The sequence below is a fragment of the Strix aluco genome, chromosome 5 (genome assembly GCF_031877795.1).
Source record: "Strix aluco isolate bStrAlu1 chromosome 5, bStrAlu1.hap1, whole genome shotgun sequence".
Taxonomy (NCBI): domain Eukaryota; kingdom Metazoa; phylum Chordata; class Aves; order Strigiformes; family Strigidae; genus Strix; species Strix aluco.
In genome coordinates, this window is record NC_133935.1 from 35,226,118 (window position 1) to 35,244,719 (window position 18,602).

The 18,602-nt window shown below is 39.2% G+C and overlaps 1 protein-coding gene across 1 annotated transcript; it reads left to right on the forward strand.

Moving 5' to 3' along the window:
* The first annotated feature begins 56 nt into the window (after positions 1 to 56).
* DEPDC4 (DEP domain containing 4) lies at positions 57 to 16,341 on the forward strand. The gene is made up of 9 exons (XM_074826971.1): positions 57 to 166; positions 1,104 to 1,530; positions 2,062 to 2,216; positions 2,758 to 2,941; positions 5,246 to 5,472; positions 8,224 to 8,366; positions 8,620 to 8,745; positions 11,004 to 11,082; positions 14,054 to 16,341. Exons 1-9 carry the CDS (start codon positions 82 to 84, stop codon positions 14,269 to 14,271), a joined length of 1,644 nt encoding a protein of 547 aa, XP_074683072.1. The 5' UTR covers positions 57 to 81; the 3' UTR covers positions 14,272 to 16,341.
* The last annotated feature ends 2,261 nt before the right edge of the window (positions 16,342 to 18,602 follow it).

An 18,602-nucleotide genomic window follows, 5' to 3' on the forward strand; every position in this document is an offset into this window, starting at 1 on the left:
TGGGGCGGCGGCCGGGGGCGGCGGAGGAGGGCGGGAAGTGATGCACGCTCCCGGCTTCCGCCAGCGGCCCTGGCCGCCGTTATGGCGGTTTATTTGACTCCGCGGTTCAGGAGGCTTCGAAGTCAGAGCGAGTTGGGGCCGCGGCGGGGGAGCGGGCGGCGGCGAGGTGGGGGAAGAGAGTCAGCCCCGTCTCTCCGCAGCGGCGGCGCCTCGCCGGGGAGCGGGGGCTCTCTGAGGGGGCTGGCGCGTGCCTGCCGGTTGAACGGGCGCCTCCGGCTGCCGGGGCCGTGGGAGGGGCCGTTGGCGGGCGGGAGCGAGCGGACGAGTGCGGAGGTCAGCAGCTGTATAGAGCAGAGAGGAGCTCCCTCTCCCCCATAAGTCGTGGTTAAGGGGGGGCCCGGCTGGTAGAACTGTACGGAAGTGCTGGGAGCAAAGGGCTGAGGAGCAGGCAGGTTTAATGTATTGTAAATGTTGGGCTGTCGTCTGCTGAGCTGAGTGAGAGGGGTAGGTGGGGGAGAAACTGGGGACTGGAGGAGCATCTCCCCTAGGTGAGGCTGGGAGAGCTGGGACTGCCCAGCCTGGAGAAGAGAAGGCTCAGGGGGATCTCATCAATGTCTGCGTGTGCCTGAGACTGCAAAGAGGACAGAGCCAGGCTTTTCTCAGTGGTGCCCAGAGAGGTTGTGGATGCTCCACCTTTGGAGATACTCAAAAACTGTCTGGGCATGGTTCTGGGCAGCCAGCTCTGGGTGGCCTTACTTGAGCAGGGGAGGTTGGACCCTGCAAGCTTCAGCCATTCTGTGATTGTGTAATGAATTAATGTGTATGTGTGCATACATACAGTACGTGTGGTAATAACAAAAAAACCTTTCTTGCCTGTTTTTAGTGTCTTTTTGTTCTCTTCCATTGACTCTACCTTAGTGGGTGTGAGTCAACTTAGAAGGAGGACTGATTCATGAAGTGTTATCTTTCTTTTTAAAATTAAGCTGATTTCTGGAGAATTTAAAACAAAATCATATAGATAACTAATTTCACAGAGTAAAAATATTTTTTAAATGTTAAAGCTTTATAAACATCTGTAAAATGTTCATATAAATATTTTGCAGATTGTGATGGTCCTTTTCAAGCAACTCAGCTGTGGAATAGTATTATTCATGCTCTTCACAGTCAGGTGGAAATCAAAAGACGTAGACAACATCTGAAAATATATAAAAACTGTTTCACTGGCTCAAATGCTGTTGATGTGGTACTGAGCCATCTTATGCAAAGCATGTACCTAAGCTGCAATGATATTTCTCGGCTGAAGGGAGTCCGTGTGTGCCAAGCATTGATGGATCACAAGGTGTTTGAGCCAGTTGGAGCAAAACTTTACTTATTCAAGAATGAGAAAGAAACAGAGTTTGAAGACACAAACACTAGTCTATATAAATTTGTAAATAGCAGTCTTACTCCGCTTCTTCCAAGAAAGAATAAAGACAATGAGAGCTTGTCTCCTGAGCAGATCTGCAAACAGAAAACAAAAAGATGTTCCAAGTGAGTTACTCTGAACTATTCTGAATTTTTTTTTTTTTTTTTAATTTAAGGTGGGTTAACTGTAGATGAAGTTATGTCTGTCCAACCCAGGTATTGGAGACTTTTGAAAACTATGTGCCGGTTTTGAGAAATGTCAAGCCTAAATTGCAGATGCAACCTAATATTTCTTGGTAATACTAAACTGCTTTGTTCTGTCCTTGGTTATTTAGAATAGAGTCTGGCACAGTATCATAAGCCTAGGAATCATTTTAGTTTGCAATCAATTGTGCTGAAATCCGAGAATCAGCGTGAATGAGCTACTTGCTGGAAGCTGGTAAAAGAAATGGAACTAATAAACAGTATTTGGAATCAATATCCTTGCCCTTTCCACAAAGCAGATGTGAATGATTGGTTTTCTAGCAGCAGGGGAGACCCCAGATACAATGAAGCCCTAAAGTCCTGGTTTAACAGCAATTTAGGAAGTCACAGAAAGATAAATGTGTCCTGATCATATTTGTTATACATCTGTTGTGATTTTTTTTTCCCCCTAAGCAAAACAAAGTGTGAAACAACGCTTTCAAACCCTTTAGCATTAGAAGCCGCTGATAAAAAGAGGGTAGAGGAGCTTCTTCGATCAATAAATATTCATGGATCTTTACCTGCAAAGATCATTGTTAATGAACCAACTCATCTGCTTTCAAAAAGAGGTGAGGATTGACTTTTTCTCTTTAAAACTTGATTGTTCTTCACTGTATCTACTTGAAGTACATAATTTCTGTTAAACACTGCCCCTCAGAGTCCTAAATTTAACGTCACTAATGACAAAATAGCTAAATGAGTGCTAAATGGATAAATGCTCATAGTAAGTAAACTGAAGAAAACAAAACAGGATTAAGTTTTTGCAGGATGGTGCTATTCTATTTATGCAAAAGGAAATAGGTTTTAAGAGTAAGTACATCTGTATTACGAGATTCCTTTGCTATTCACTTCTGTTTTCTTGTACGTATTACTAATTAGGTTATTACTAATTCTAATATGATGGGGAAGAGAGAGGTTATCTTTAAAGCCTTCGTTCTTAGCATTCCTATTTTGATCCCTTCTTCTCCAACATGGAAACTTCACACTGTGCTGTTTCCTTGCTTTCTTTGAACACTTAAAACATTCTTGAGTGAGTAAAAACAAAGGTTAGTAGTGTTTTACATGAGATCTTATTTCTGAGGGTGTGTTTTTGTTTGTGTATGGTATCAGTAATAGATGATGTCTGGAAACAGCAAGCTCTGCTACGACTGCTGCAGTTAATTGATGTTCCGCTTCTAGAAGATATCTTGGTGTCTTCAGTGAAGACAAAACCAGACTGTTTTGGCAAAGAAGACCTGATTATCTCAAATACTTTCCTGGACAGAGAGATTACATGTAGCTTAAACTTGCCTGAGTAAGTTATGCATCTATAAAACGGATTTGTTAGTAAATGCTTTATTTTACTCTTGATCAAAGATTTGTGCTAAGTGAACAAAATAGACTTGCATACTTGTAGGCAGGGGTGGCATTAATGTACCTTCCTTTGACTTCTGAAAAGAAGTGGTAAGGGACTTCACAAAATGTATATGTTTAGGATTGGATGTTTGAGGATTTTAAGTATACATTAACACTTTAACCTCAAGTGTTGGAAACACTCCTAGTTTCTAGACCAGACACTTCACTCTTAGGTCTCTATAACAGGTATTTGAACTTGAAAAAAATTATTCTGATGCTTTTTGTTTGTTTGTCACAGTTCCTGGTGGTGGTGCTGTGAAGATATAAAGTCAATAAAGCATCTATTGTTAGCAGCAGAAAAGGAGAAGCTAAGCTGTAGCACTGAAGAATGCTTATATCATGAGACTGTAAAAGTGAAAGTGGCTGCATGTTGTCAGTGCCCTTTTCCTTAAATGTTCTCTTATTTTTGTAGTGTTCCTATTGTTTGCACTTGGGCTGATCTCTATCTTGGCATGTACTTTCAATGAATATGTCAAGGCATGTGTCCTTATGTGTGTATGTCTTAGTAATGCTTATTTCTATCAAATCAATACAACTTTTATCTGTGAGACTGAGGTCCATCTGTGTACCCAAAGAAACTCTTTCTTACAGTTTTTACATATACTTTCTTTAAGGAGAAAATATTAATATTTTTATATATGTTTGGAGTCTTGATATAAGTTAATGAAATTCCTGGTTCCAAACTAGGTTTATGGGTGGATAGCATCTTAACTCCATGGCTTTTTCCTCCCAGAATGGCTTAATGAACACTGTTTCTTTTGAGCTTTCTACTTCTGTTGTACTTGATTTTTGGGTGGTTGTTGGATTTATGTCTCTTAAAATATCTCATATGTGGTTCTTACTCTGTATTATTCTGTGTTAAACGTTTCTAACATTTGGGTCTTTGCTAATATATCAGATGAGTGTTAAGAAAATTAAATGCTTGCTTCATTGCTTTATTCTACAATTACTTAAGGGGAGTGCTTGAGTAGCATCTTTGTAGCCAGTATATTATTTAGGACTGTCTTAAAGCATGCCTGAAAAATGGAAAATTCTAGATATGAAGAACAGCCACCAGTATTGCAAGTAGTCATAGGTTTAATTGACCCCAATATGAAGGCAGGGGAGTAAGCATAATTTATATCTCAAATTTTCTATCTTCAGTTTTCATGTGTCATGTCAAATACTTGCTCTCCATGTAGGTACTTAAAAACTGTAATCAAGTCCTGCTTGCAGTGATTGCACTGCTCATGGGATCATAACTAAAGGGAGGGCATGATCCTATTTCTACTTTACTATGTTACTCCATTTATGCATCCAAGAGTTATACAGTCCTTGTTGGCTGCAGCAGTTCTAACAACAGTTCGATTATCTAGCTGTCCAGCAGCCAGTTCAAAATCTTTGTTTCTTCTCTCCATGATAAAAATAAGATTCTGTGGATCTTGAATAATAATCGCATTTTCTCAGAAGTTATTGATTCAGTTCAATTTGTTTTATATCCAGAGAGTCAGATAAAAGGAATTTTTCCTCTGCCTCCCACAGTTCTATAGTTTTAGATTTCTTCTGTACAAAATGGTTGAGTTAGTGACTTTTTCCTTTGACCTTCCAGCCTCTTTGAACAGTGAGTTGTCTACCTGAGTTTTAGGTTCTCCTTACACTTTCTCTCCCTAGTTAAGGGTTACAGGCAACAAATGCTTAAGAAAACTCTTGCCTTTATAGTAGGTCATATAATAAACTGCTTCCACAGTCTTCTGGAATTTAAACTATTTTTATTTTTCTCTGTTTTCAAACTAATTGTCTTGTTTCTCTTCCGTAAAGATGCAGTCCCTTGTTTTTCACCCTGGTTAGCCCTGGTGGGTTTTCGTTGTGTGTGTTGGACTAATAGTGGGGTGGTGTTTGGTTTTAAATCCTAGCTGAATCAGGCAAGTGTCCTGGGGTCAGTGACAATCTGGCATGACTGCAGCTTGTTCTGCTCTGGGCGTACCTCAGGTATATTGTCTGTAGCATATGAAAACCATGGAAGCTGCTGATTTTGAGCAGGTCCTTGAACTACTGTAGTGAAATAAGTTACATAAACTGCTTAATAAGCAACAAGTTTAATGCTGTGGTTCAAATATGTGACTATACCTGCACGGTTATTTCTATCTAATTTTCTTTAAAGGATTATATAAGAATAGGCAGAGCATTTTAAAGTAAGCACTAAAACTAACTTTTCCTTCTACAGGCTTGACAAATGGCTCTATGCTGCAATTGAATGCTTGGAGTATTTCCCAGACCAATTCATAGTGATGGTTAGTCAGCAGTTACCTCAAAGCACTAACAAACCCAGCAGTCAGAATGCATACAAGAAGATTCTTTTTGACATTATAATAAAGTATTATAGTCAAAAGAAGGACTCCCTTCTTGGCACTCAGGATCTTGCTATTCATTCAGGAATTATAGAACTTATAGGTAAGAGCAACCTGGAACAAAAAGTACAAGTGAAACTGTATAAAGGATGTAACTTACTGAGCATTAATTGACTGAATCCGAACACCATTTGCAGTGCTGTTGCAGATAACACTTTAATTTATAGGTTGGAAGGGAATACTCGAGGTTGCTAGTCAGAACTTCTGCTCAAGACAAGGACAAATTTCAAAGTTAGATTAAGTCGCTTAGGGCCTGGTCCAGCTGAATTTCAAAAATCTTCAAGGATAGAGATTTGCCAACCTCTCCGGATAACCTGTTTCAATATATAACTACTCTCATGGTGAAAATTTCTTGCTGCTAGTCAGAATTTCCTTTATTGCTGCTTGTGACTAATCAGATAAAAGTAAAATCATTGCTATAAAGTTTTCTTGTTAACCAGAATAAGGTTTTGTAAGTTCCAGATTTAGGGCTTTTTTAGTAACAGAAGCTATTTAAAATGATGAAAGAGACTGTTGAGGTTGTGATTCCCCGCCCCCCCCCCCCCCCCAAAAAAACAAAAAAAAGAGCTCCCTACATATGCTCACAAGTAAAACAGGAGGGTTTAATTTAAATACAAGTTTAAGATTAATCCTACCCTAAATAGGCCTGTTACTACTTCAATTCTGTAGGGTATATGGAATGTTGTCAAAAGCTTCAGTTTTTAGAGAACTATGACAAGTTTACTGCCATAGGAGCACAGTTGGCCTATGTAAAAATAGGAGCAGAGTGGTGGATCCTGTAGCCAGAACCTCATGAAAATACAAAAGGCGATATTTTTATCAGTAGTATTTTGCTAAGGAGGTAAAAAAATTGAATTATAGTAGAAGAAGTCGTGAAATGGAAACTATTGCAAAATTACATCGTCCATCCACAAAAAAAGAATGCTAATTTGAAATAACTGACTTAGCCACTGGTAAGTTATGCTAAATGTTCACTTTAATTAAAGATGTTATAGTTCATATGTGCACTTTAAATACAAAACTGATATAAACTAATATTATAGAATATTACTAAATTATAGAATCAAACCAGCCAAATCTGTAGGCAAGGGAAAAGACAGTGTCATAATTCTGCTGAATTACTCTAATGCTCTAGTTGCCTTTAGGTCTTGTCCTTATTAAGTATCTGCTTGGTCTAAACTACATGACCTGTGACTGTCCAGGGCTATTCTGCTTTCTTATTCTTGCTTTAATTTTGTCATCTTTCCAACTAGTAAGTAAGACTATCTCACGAGCAGTTTCTAATGCTTTATTTCTTTTTGACGAAGTGGTAGCCATAATTTTATCACTAGGAAATTATTCTCTGTTTGAATATATTAGTTTGTGTTCTTGGGTCCTCAGCTGTGTTCTAGTTCATATTAAATCACTGTTAGGAGATTGTCCTTAACTATTTTACAACCATTTTGGATTCTAACAGTTTTCAAGTAGAATCCAGTGTACTTAACCTTACTTTGTTAAGTGCTGCTGTTCTGACTAGTGCAAGAGAGAGCTCAAACTAGCTATGAATATCTACACATTCAAAACACTTTCAAAATTAATTTGAGAAGTGCTGCAGTTATCTAAAGTACAACTTAACTTTGTTATCAATGTATATACGGTTATAAGTATATTTTCCTCAGTTGTTAAACAGTTTAAGATGGCTGATAATACAGGTCTGTTGTGAAGGCAAACATGTTGCTGTGCTTGTTGACTTTAAAATTCAGAGATCTGGAGTATTTTACTTATATTACAGATTCATGCAGTTGGTCAAACTAGTCTATGTGGTTTATTGAACCTTTTTATGTTGGAACTTTTTTTTTTCCCTACAAGCTTTAATCACAGGTCAGAGAAACTTGAACTTTTATCTAGAAATTATTTAACTTCCTGCCTTCATATCTACACTTTTATCTGGCTTGATGATGTCCTTTGGCAATTGTCTTTCCTGCTTTTTTCTGCCCTTCTTTTGGAAAAGGGTCACTTACTTGCTGTTTTGGTGTTCTTTTTAAACAAAGGTGGTTTCAAATGGCTTGTGGTACACCCCTGAAAGTCCTGGATTATTTTGTGTAGAATATAACCTCTGTCCCAATAATAGGACAGAGGCCAGAAAATCATATGTAGGTTCTATTCCTGTATCTGTCCTCATCTTGCTCTTACCTTAAGAAAGTTAATTGGCTTTTTGATAGTTCTTTACTTGCAAAGTAAAGAAAAGTAGAATTATCATCTAAAAGGGTTTTTATAGGCGATTATTTCCACTTTATGACACTTCCTTGAGAAATTTATAACCTAATGGATTTGAAAAGGGCAGGTGTGAAAGGACACCAACCAACAACAAAAAACAAACAAAAAAGAAAACAAAAAGAGGCAAAACAAGAAATCCAAACAAACAAACAAAACCTCAAAGCAACGAGAAAGTTAGAATATTTCAGCTCATTAATTACTTTAAGATGAATCCTGGAATATAATACAAAGATGTGTAAACACAAAGAGTGCAAACATCACTTCAGTGTTTGCACATTGTACACAGAAAATAATAATGCCTGTATATATTGTCCAAGTACATCTGTTTCCCTGACTAGCTGTGGCACTAAGGTTTTAATCTTGTATTGATTAAATTATATATTGAGTCTTGTCTAAATGTTTTAGAAGTTACTGAGATAACCTGCATGTTTGGAGGGAACCCCCCCAAAAAAATGGCATTAATATTGGTCTTTAAATATATGTTCTTGACTGTGAAAATGGACAGTTGCACTGGATACACTGTTTTACTCCATTGCAGAAAAAGGAAAAACAGATCAAGCTCTAGAGGCATCACAACTTTATTTAAAATTGTTAGCACCAAATATCCGAGAAGAACTACATAGGCTCCTGACATTCATAGCCATTGCATCCAAATCTGAGGGCTACAAATTACAAAAACAAGTAAGTATCTGTTATATTTAGTGTGGGAAATAGCACTTTCCTATAGTAAAGCTAACTTTTTTTCCCAGAGTTAGAAGTATTGTTTATTGCCTTCCAGTGTGATTTGTTTTAAAACAAATATCAAGATGTTCTTCCCACTGATAGCATCCTGTTACCCTTAATCTTTGCTGACTAAGTAAATCTAATGCCATTTATTTGCAATGCCGTTTACACTGCAAGTAAATCTAATGTCAAATCTGGGTTCTTTTTCTAGTTTGATAACAGATCGGTGATCATCAAGACTTGCTCAAAGTTCATCTTGCAAAATAAGACATTGCCAAAACCACAGGCAGAACTGCTGACTCAGTTTCTGATGGACAGTCACTCTGAGCTCTTCAAGGTAGTATTTTCTTTACCTCATTGGCTTTGTCATTTTAAATGTTAAATGCCATGAAGTGCCTTTTTGGAGATGAGAGTGGTCTGAGGAACAGAGTTTAATATTCCATCTGTTACAATTTAATGGTACAGTCAAGTAGGGCAAGAAACTATTTCAGGCTGTGGACAGCTTTTTGAGAGCTTTGCAATCCTTTATGTATATCCTCTCCCTTTATTTGCATCATTTGTGTTAAGAAAATATTTGAAATATTAAGAAATTATTATTGAGGCCTTTTGACACCTTGTTTCTGATGACTGTCTAATCAATTTTTAGGCTTGTTAGTGTCTTTCTCCTTTTAGAAGTCAGCTGAATACTCGAGTGATGTATAAGATGTCATGCTCTGTGCCCCAGCATACATGTACAGCTTTGACAACTCTTAAGAGTTCCTTTTGGTATTTTGAAATGTTAACTAAAATAAAGAAAATAAATAGAACCACAAAATGAAATGTCCTTTCTATTTCACTTGATCAGTTATGTAAAGATACAGATCTATTTTATAGTGTCCTTTGTTTCATCACACTTTCACACGTGAAAAAATGCAACCTTTCCAGACCCTATATTCACTTTCTGAATTCAGCGAGTGCATTCAAGTTGTGATGCTTTGCTACTGTTTTCCTCAACTATAAAATTCGTCATTAAAGCACTAAACTAGATAGAGATTAACTAATTATCTCAGCTGTTGTAAGATAGCTGTAAAACACTCTAGACATTTATTGTTCAGTTACAAATAAGCCTCACAGAAACACTGACTTGGTTTCAGTAAAATGTTATTTTTAGTTCTTATAAAACACATTCATTTCCACTTCTGACCTTAGCTAAAGAGACATGGGAGATTTTTTTTTTTATAAGCTCCAATTTAGTTTGAAAGTATAAAGCGGTTGCTGTGAGTTTTGTATGTGTTAATCTACAACCAAAACCAAATACCTTTTTTTTTTTTCCTGTTATTATTAAGGGTTCTGACACAAGGGTTAGGGCTTTGATTCATGATTGGAGTTGGAGCCAAATCTGACAAATGAAGCCTCCACTGCTTCACAGCAGTGACAGCAGAGTGGATGGTGGCTCGCTCTTTGCCATTCAGAGGGACCTTGACAGGCTTGAGAGGTGAGCTTATGCAAACCTCATGAAGTCCAACAAGGCCAAGTGCAAGGTCCTGCATGTGGGTCGGGGCAATCCCAAGCACAAATACAGGCTGGGAGATGAGTGGATTGAGAGCAGCCCTGTGGAGAAGGACTTGGGGGTATTAGTGGATGGAAAACTGGCTATGAGCCAGCAATGTGCTCGCACAGCCCAGAAAGCCACTTGTATCCTGGGCCGCATCTAGAGCAGTGCGGCCAGCAGGTCGAGAGAGGTGATTCTCCCCCTCTGCTCTGCTCTTGTGAGACCCCACCTGCAGTGCTGTGTTCAGCTCTGGGGCCCCCAACATAAGAAGGACATGGACCTGCTTGAGGGGGTCCAGAGGAGGCCACGAAGATGATCAGGGGGTTGGAGCCACCTCCCTTATGAGGACAGGCTGAGAGAGTTGGGGTTGTTCAGCCTGGAGAAGAGAAGGCTCCAGGGAAACCTTATAGCAGCCTTCCAGTACTTAAAGGGGGCCTACAGGAAAGATGAGGAGGGACTCTTTACAAGGGCATGTAGTGATAGGACAAGGGGTAATGGCTTTAAACTGAAAGAGGGTAGATTTAGGTTAGATATAAGGAAGAAATTCTCTACTGTGAGGGTGGTGAGGCACTGGAACAAGTTGACCAGAGAGGTTGTGGATGCCCCTCCCTGGAAGTGTTCAAGGCCAGGTTGGACAGGGCTTCGAGCAACCTGGTCTAGTGGAAGGTGTCCCTGCCCACGGCAGGGGGTTGGAACCAGATGATCTTTAAGGTCTCTTCCAACCGAAACCGTTCTGGGATTCTTTCACAACTGCAGTTGAGAGCCTTTTGTATTATATAAGCTGAAAAGAGTTCAAGGCCTACACTACAGTTTTTGCTGTAGTTCAGTGGAAAACAACATCTAGATCATCTTGCCTCCTGTGTCTTTGGCCAGAAATATCAGGAATAAACATATGTATATGTGTTTTAGTGCAGTTTTTTGAATGTTTACCTAAATAAATGTAGGCATAGATTCTTCTTTAGCTAATTACGTGATTTTTAAATCAATCATCTGAAAGATTTAGATTCTCAAAATACAGAAGTATTGGTTTTGTAACTTTTTTCTTTGATGGATTGTATTTTCAGACTCCTTTAACTCTTCTGGAACTAACTAGTAGGAGACTTGAGAGTTTGCTAGAAGGACGAGATCCAGATATCGATTCAGGTACATGATGTGATATGCACTTTTATATAAACCTTTCTATAAAAATCAGTTTATTATCAGTTGACTATAATTTTGTATAGACTATGTTCTTTTTCTTTATTAGAAGTTAAGCATTTAAGCGACTAGTGGCTAATTCACCAAATACTTAAATTATCTGCTGTAAGCAAAACACTGACCTTTGAATATTAGAGAACATGAACTCTATTATCTAGTTTGAACACATTACAAAATTCTTTTACTAAATAATTACTCTGGAGAAATGACTTGCTTATAATTTGGTTTGTGAATTTGATGTGATTTTGTATTTAGGAACAGTATTCTTATATTTCTGCTACAAAACACCTAAAATTCTCACAGAAGTCAGTAGTTTGAGGTTCTAATAGATGTCTTGAGCACAGACCTTGATTGTTTAGTGTTTTGAAGAACTTTCTTCCTTTTCTGGATAAGCACAAAGTTTATTAAGAACTTAAGGCTCATAGAAGAGTAATGTAGCCTAAAAGGAAGGCATTTGACACTTGGTGTTGTCCTGGTTTCAGCTGGGATAGAGTTAATTTTCTTCCTAGTAGCTGGTACAGTGCTGTGGTTTGGATTTAGTGTGAGAATAATGTTGGTAACACACTGATGTTTTAGTTGTGGCTAAGCAGTGCTGATCCTAAATTAAGGATATTTCAGTTTCCCATGCTCTGCCAGCGAGCAGGTGCACAAGAAGCTGGGAGGGAGCCTGGCCAGGACAGCTGACCCAAACTAGCCAAAGGGATGTTCCATACCATAGAGCGTCATGCTCAGTATAGAAACTGGGGGGTGGATCACTGCTCAGGTATCGATCAGCGGGTGGTGAGCAATTGCATTGTGCATCACTTGTCTTTTCTTGGGTTTTAGTTCTCTTTTTGTTATATTCCTTTTCATTATTATTATTATTATGGTTTTATTATCATTGCTATTATTATTTTATTTTATTATTTATTTTAGTTTAGTTATTAAACTGTTCTTATCTCAACTCACAAGCTTTACTTTTTTTCGATACTTCTCCCTATCTACTGGGAGGGGGGAGGAACAAGCAAGCGAGTGGCTGTGTGGTGCTTAGCTGCTGGCTGGGGTTAAACCATGACAGGTGTGTATGTGGGATGAGTGTTTTCCAGTTCATTTCTTTTACAGGCTAACATTCCATCTGGCCTTGCTGCCAAAAATATCTTTCAGCACTGTGATTAAAAGGGTTGACTTAAATAATTTAATTTCTCTTTGACTCTAGCTTCTTCCTTTTGACTTCTGTATTGCCAGTTCACTATGTGCTTAAACATCGAAGAGAAACCATTAGGGGACTGAATAATACTGTTATTGTGCTGTTTAATACTATATTTAGTAGAGCAGCTGAGAAGTAGTTTTGGTACAGAATCTTTAACAATCTGTGTTGTGCTCTGGAATGTGTCCAAATTGCTTCCAGTTCATTGTTCTGAGCATCGCATATTGTGTAGCCAAAGAATACAGAGGTGAGCAACAGAGAAAGGAGTTGCCTGTCTGCAGTATTCTTGGAGCCTGCATGGTCTCCATCAGTACGTTGAACAGACAACTGAAGTACAAACCCCATGCTATATTCTCCCTACTAAGTTCTGGACTTTCAATCTGTAAATGCATATAGATTCTATCTACTTGTTGAAATACCTAGTTTGATCTGATTCTAAGCTCTCCAGCATGGCATATTCCTGTTTACCTGTGTGCCTCATGATCTGCTGTCATTTTCCCGTTTCTCATGGAGGAGGCAGGAGGAAAATCTTTCCTGAGAGCTACTGAGCATTCTTAGCTGGTGAACTTCTGAAGTGCAGGTGGGAGCAGGAGGGAAGGCTGGGGGACCCTGCTAAGAAAAGGAGTCTATCTGTTGCAGGAAGGTAATCATTAGGTCTGCTGGAAATAAACATTCCTAAAAACACCAAGGGAACTCTCTGAGGTCGGTTTTAATCTAGTAAGCCACTTGAAACCACTGGACTAAAGGATCCCCACTGAAGTTTTAAGAGTTAATCTCTTTGCCAGAAGTTGTTCAGCTTTCCCTTTTGAAAGAGTTATGTTTTCTTGACCTGACTCTACTAAACCATGAAAAGTATTTCACATTTGGTGTTTGACAGCATCATTGTAAAAGAAGTGAAGGACACGTCCACATTAAAATTCTGGCAGCTCAGGTTACCACTCTGTGTGAAGCCTTAAGAAGATGGTGTTTGTACAGAAGAAATAGAATTTTTTTCCCCTCCAGGCAATTAACATTTGTTCAACCACCTTGCTCACTAAGGTGTGGAGTAGCTGAATTGCCAGAACTCACCTGTCCAATGATGGGGCTTGAATCCTTGCAGGACAGTACTCTACTGCATAGGTTCACAACATTTTTATAGCTAAACAGTGCTTAAGTTGCGTATCTCTCGAGCTCCAGTTCCTTGCTCTGCCCTCACCATGAACTGCTGCCTGTTCCATCACCTCTGTTTCAAGTGCCCAAACCATGCTGAGCTGTCTAGTCACCTAGAAGTTCCTGATTTGTATTCCTGAATTCAGAGGTGTGCTTCAGAAGCAACCGTTTCTCCAAAGTGTTTATTCACTTGCATTATGTACTGGGCCTTACAATGGATCTGAGTCACTCTCAGGGAGTCGCTGGGTTGTGACAACTGCAAAGTGCCATTCTTGTCATGTAACATTCTTCATTATGGCTTCTGTTTGCAAGAACTGTATTGGCTCTTTGTCTTGCAGGCTTGTTTGCAATACAAAATCATCTGTGATACTGCAATTGTAACTGCTTTTCAATTTTATTTTTGCAATTAATGTTTAGATGTCTGTCCATGCTCTGTGGAGGGCTGTATGTTTCATTGTTTGTAGAGAATTGTAATCTCATCTGAACTGGAATACCAATATACCTATGTTTCTGATCACATTTTTAAATCAGGCTCTTATATGATGCATTAAACTTAATCTGAACCTCTGATTTCTTACAAAGGCTTCACCTTCTGTCAGCGCATGACAACTAAAGAATATGAAGATGAAAAGCAACAAACAAATCAGTATCTTCTTGCATTGGTTCGAGAGATGGACAGTGACCCTGCTATTCCTTTGAAGCAGAAGAAGAAAATAATTAAAGAATTCCAAAAATACCACTCTCTCGTCTATTGTAGTGGTTGTAAAACTACATGTGACTTTTGTACTCTAAATGGTTAGACTTGAATATAGCCTTTCTTTTAAAAAAGAAAACAAGGTGGGGGATGCATATGAAAATTGTTTATGATACAAAACATTTTCTTCTTACGTCTTTACATCTTCAGTTACAGGAAACTACAACTATTGAAATTACTATGCTGCTAAAAAGCATTAATTCTAATTAATGACTCTCTTAAGCAACATTACTTTTGAGTTAGTAATAACGGCACACTGCTTGTGCTGCTTTGAGTTCAGGCTTTGGCACTTTTTTTCCTTCTGTCCCATGACCACATGGCTTTCTAGCTGAGCCACTTCTACATTCAGAACCATGCTTGGGTTCATAACCAGTAAGGTTTTTAATCTTTTCTATCTGTAGTTCATAATCTAACTGTAATCTAATTTTAAACTGTAGATTATGACTCCTATGAGTATTGTAAAAGTGTACAAAGTGTGTCAAAAATGTTAGGAGCCAGTCAGTGGGTTTTGAATGCATGGCAGGCAAGATTCATTAGGCAGGGGAGCTGTGTGTGCTTGCAGTCAGTAATTACAGCATGTTACTCCTTCCCCAGACTGAGCTGCTGCTAATCTGACAGTTAAGCAAAAAAAAGTTAAAAATTGCATTTTGAAAAAACTTGAGGAATAATAATCTTGGCTTAGATCTCTTGGTGTACTTAATGTATTTTAACATGAGGATACTTTGCTAGTGTCCAGTTATTTGTCATCAATACTTTGAATAGTATTTATGGATTCATAGGTCAAAGCTAGAAAGCACATTGGCCTATCTTGACACATTGGAAGTTAACTGTATCTTGACAAGGAAATGTTGATTCAAATAATTAAATAAATATGCAATATAATGTTATAGGGGTTAAATTACTACTTCCATCCTCATGACAGACATTTGATCATGTTTTGGAAATAGAAACAGAATTGAGATTAGAAGAGACCTCTGGTCTAGTCCTACCACCCAGCTCAAAGTGCTGTCAGTGCAGGCTCCTCAGGGCCTTTTCCAGTTGAGTTTAGAGTATCTCCAAGGATGGAGATGCCATACCCTCTCAGGTGAGTCTGGTCCAGAGTTTGACCAGCCTCACAGTATTTTAAAAAAACAACAACAAAACAAAAATTACACCTCACGTTATGTTTAGGTAGAACTTCTTGCATTTCAGTTTGTGCTTATTGCCTCCTGTCCTTACACTGAGCACCACCAAGAAATGTTGGGCTGGGTCTTCTTAACTCCCCTGAGCCTTCTCCTCTCAAGACTAAACAATTGCAGCTCTCTCAGCCTCTTCCTTGTGTGACAGATGCTCCAATCCCTTATCATTTTCATGGCCGTCTTGCTGGACTAGCTCCACCATGACCATGATTTTTTATTATGAATATGCTGCTTTAGGTATCTACATCCTCAACTGCTCTTCAAATGTGTGGTCAAGTTACCAGGATACCAAAGCTTTCTGAAAAGAAGCTCCGTTTTCTTTTCTAAATTTAAATGGTTACACTGTTAGATATACCTAACTACGTGTACAGGTAGTAGGTTGTGTTAACTTGCATATTTCAAGTAGCCTTATTTAAATGACCTGATCCTATTAGAAGTCAGGGGATGTAGTTGACTCTGTCCACACGTCCCTGTTTATGTACTTGTTATTTAACAATTACTGTCCAGTGTAAAATAATTTCTGGAGGAGGAAAAAGGACCCAAGTTTCACCTTTCAGAGGTGAATGTCCCAATTACTACACTACAGGGCCGTGTATTCTTTTTCTAGCATTGTGTGGGGATTTTGGTCATTGTCCCAGAAAAGGGAGCATGTACAGAAGTAGGTTATTATTGAGAATTGTAAACAGGAAAGTATTTCCTGATTAAGTGCTTCTGGTGTTGAGTAGCAGGAGAAGGGGATTTTAGTTTGGTTTTTTTTCTCTCTCTCTCTTCAGTCACTTTACTTGGTCTCACTCAAAGTACTGAACCTGGTAACTAGATGGACTGGGAATTGCTTTGGGAAAAACTGTATTTTTAAAAAAAATTCTTGCACTTTGTGACTTGATTAGAATTTTCTTATGCTAATTTAAAGATGATAATAAAGCATTGCATAAAAGTGATGAATCAGTCAATCATTTCATAGTGCTGTCATAAGGAAGAGGCAGCTCAGTGGGTATAGAACCAGGTATCAAACAGTAAGGAAATGCCTCAAGTGGACAGCAGGATAGCAATTCTCAATAGCTGCCAGGTGCTTTCCTTCAGTTCATGGGACAAGAAGTCAAGATTAATCTAGTTCTGCAAAGGAAACAAGAGCTCGAGAGCACTATTTTATTCAGCTACCCTGTCAGGAGGATCTACTAATTTTTAATCTCCTGTTGAAATAAATGTGATCTTTTATACCGGAGTATAAGGGCCTGCTGAACAGAACAGGTTTGGTGAACTACAGGTGACTGGTTTTTATTGTTACTTTCAGTTACATTCCAAAATTAGGAAAACTTTGTTGGACTTTAGAAAGTTCTGTCAGTTATTTTTAACAATATTTGACACAGAATTATCTGATAGGGAAACTTGGACCTCATTTCCATTTATGATTTCTAGGCTAGAGCTATTAAATTAATTGCCAGTATGAATTTGTATTTGAAGTATAAAATTTCTGGAGAGTTTAGTGAAGGTACTTTCCAGTGCAGTCTTATCAAAGAACAAGTGACTTCAAAGTAAGGAGCCTTACTTCTATTCATAGGCCATTCAAGTTTGCTCCTACCAAGGAAGAGGTTCATTGTTGCTTTTATGGAAACAATGTCAACATTCCTTATTTTAAGTCCCACCTAAAGCATGCTGGTAATCTTGTGAAGCAGTTATTTTAAAAACTAGAGGTTGGACACAGGTGGCTATCAAAATAACAGTGTGCTAGACTTATAGATGTCCTGTGTTTTCTTACACAGAGTAATACAGCAGCTGTATCCAAGAATTTGTACGTGGTGGTCTCATGCATGAATACCCTGGCTGCCTCCTGTGTGGCTCCTGTAGCTATGAACAGGAGCAGGGTGCCTCTGCCATTCCTTTCAGCAGGTGAGACTGGAGGAAAGATGCCATGAGCTGTCAGTCCAAAGTCAAAAAGATCATATGCAAGAAGAAAGATCATCTCAGAAAACTATTCAATTGGGGCAGCTCTCCCATTCTCTGGAGTGCTGGCTTCTCTTCTATATTGCCCTTATATATATATATATAGGATATATATATATCTCCTGTTGCCTGGGTAGCAACAGGAGCAACTCACAGGAATCTGGAATGTTGATCGGAACAACCTGGCTCTAAGTCCACGTGCTTATCTGAAGTTGGAAAGAGGTGGAAGATGGAGATGAGAGTATCTCTGTATCTTAATGCTGCCAGTGAGCCCAGGGGCCGGTGGTGAATACAGTGTTTTCCTTGTTCACAGCTCTGTCCATTCAATTACATCCAATACCCTTGGGTCACAGATTGTCACAAAGAACAATTTTTCAGAAGGTAAGAAGATCTAGCGGTGCTTCAGAGTGCCCCTCTCTGGACCTCGTCCAGGATCACTGGAGGGGCCTGAAGTCCAGTGAAGCCTCTACTTAGCCCTGCCATCAACTGCCCAGGTCAGACAGCGCCCTTAGTTCCAAGCTAGGTAAGTGTACTTACCGGTTTTACTTAAGGGCAGACAAGAGAGGGAATATGAGACTTCAGCTGAGACTAGGATACCCCGGTACAAATCCGAGACTACCAATCACCAGCCCAAACTAAAAGGGCTCCCCCTGAGGCCACGAGCTGCATCAGGTCAAGATCAGTGTCAGCACCCATGTGCCCGTGCCTGCCCCTGTCCTGGCAGCCAGGCTGGCCAGGTGGGGCACCCCCTACTAGCGCCACCCTCCGAGACTTCCACCTGGCTCTTGGCTCGTCCTGTTGCTCTTTCCCCTCCTGCCTGCAGTGCTGCACAGGGTGATGGCCACAGTAACAGCTTCTGACACCACCTTTGCTCTGTCAACAGAACAGGCTGGGGCATTTGTGATTATCAGAATGCATGTATAGGACAGAGGTGGGGTTACCCAGGACAGGGCTGCAAGCTTCGCTCACCTTAGACAGCTTCTGATGTCACCTCTCCAGAAAGGTGAGGGGAGCGGCAGGAAACTTATTTGCTCAGCAATTGTTTAAAACAAAAGCCAAACAAAAAACCCCATGACCTACTAACCCCAAACCCCTTTTTAAAAAAGAACTGTTCAAATTACTCTTTCCTCAAAATCTACGTACACTCTCAATAGCAGTGGTCACATTTCAAGTATATTCCTCTCATTCACTAAAACAACCAAAAATAAAACTCACTTATCTCTTTTCAGTATAGGCAATCTCAGACATTTTGAGATGT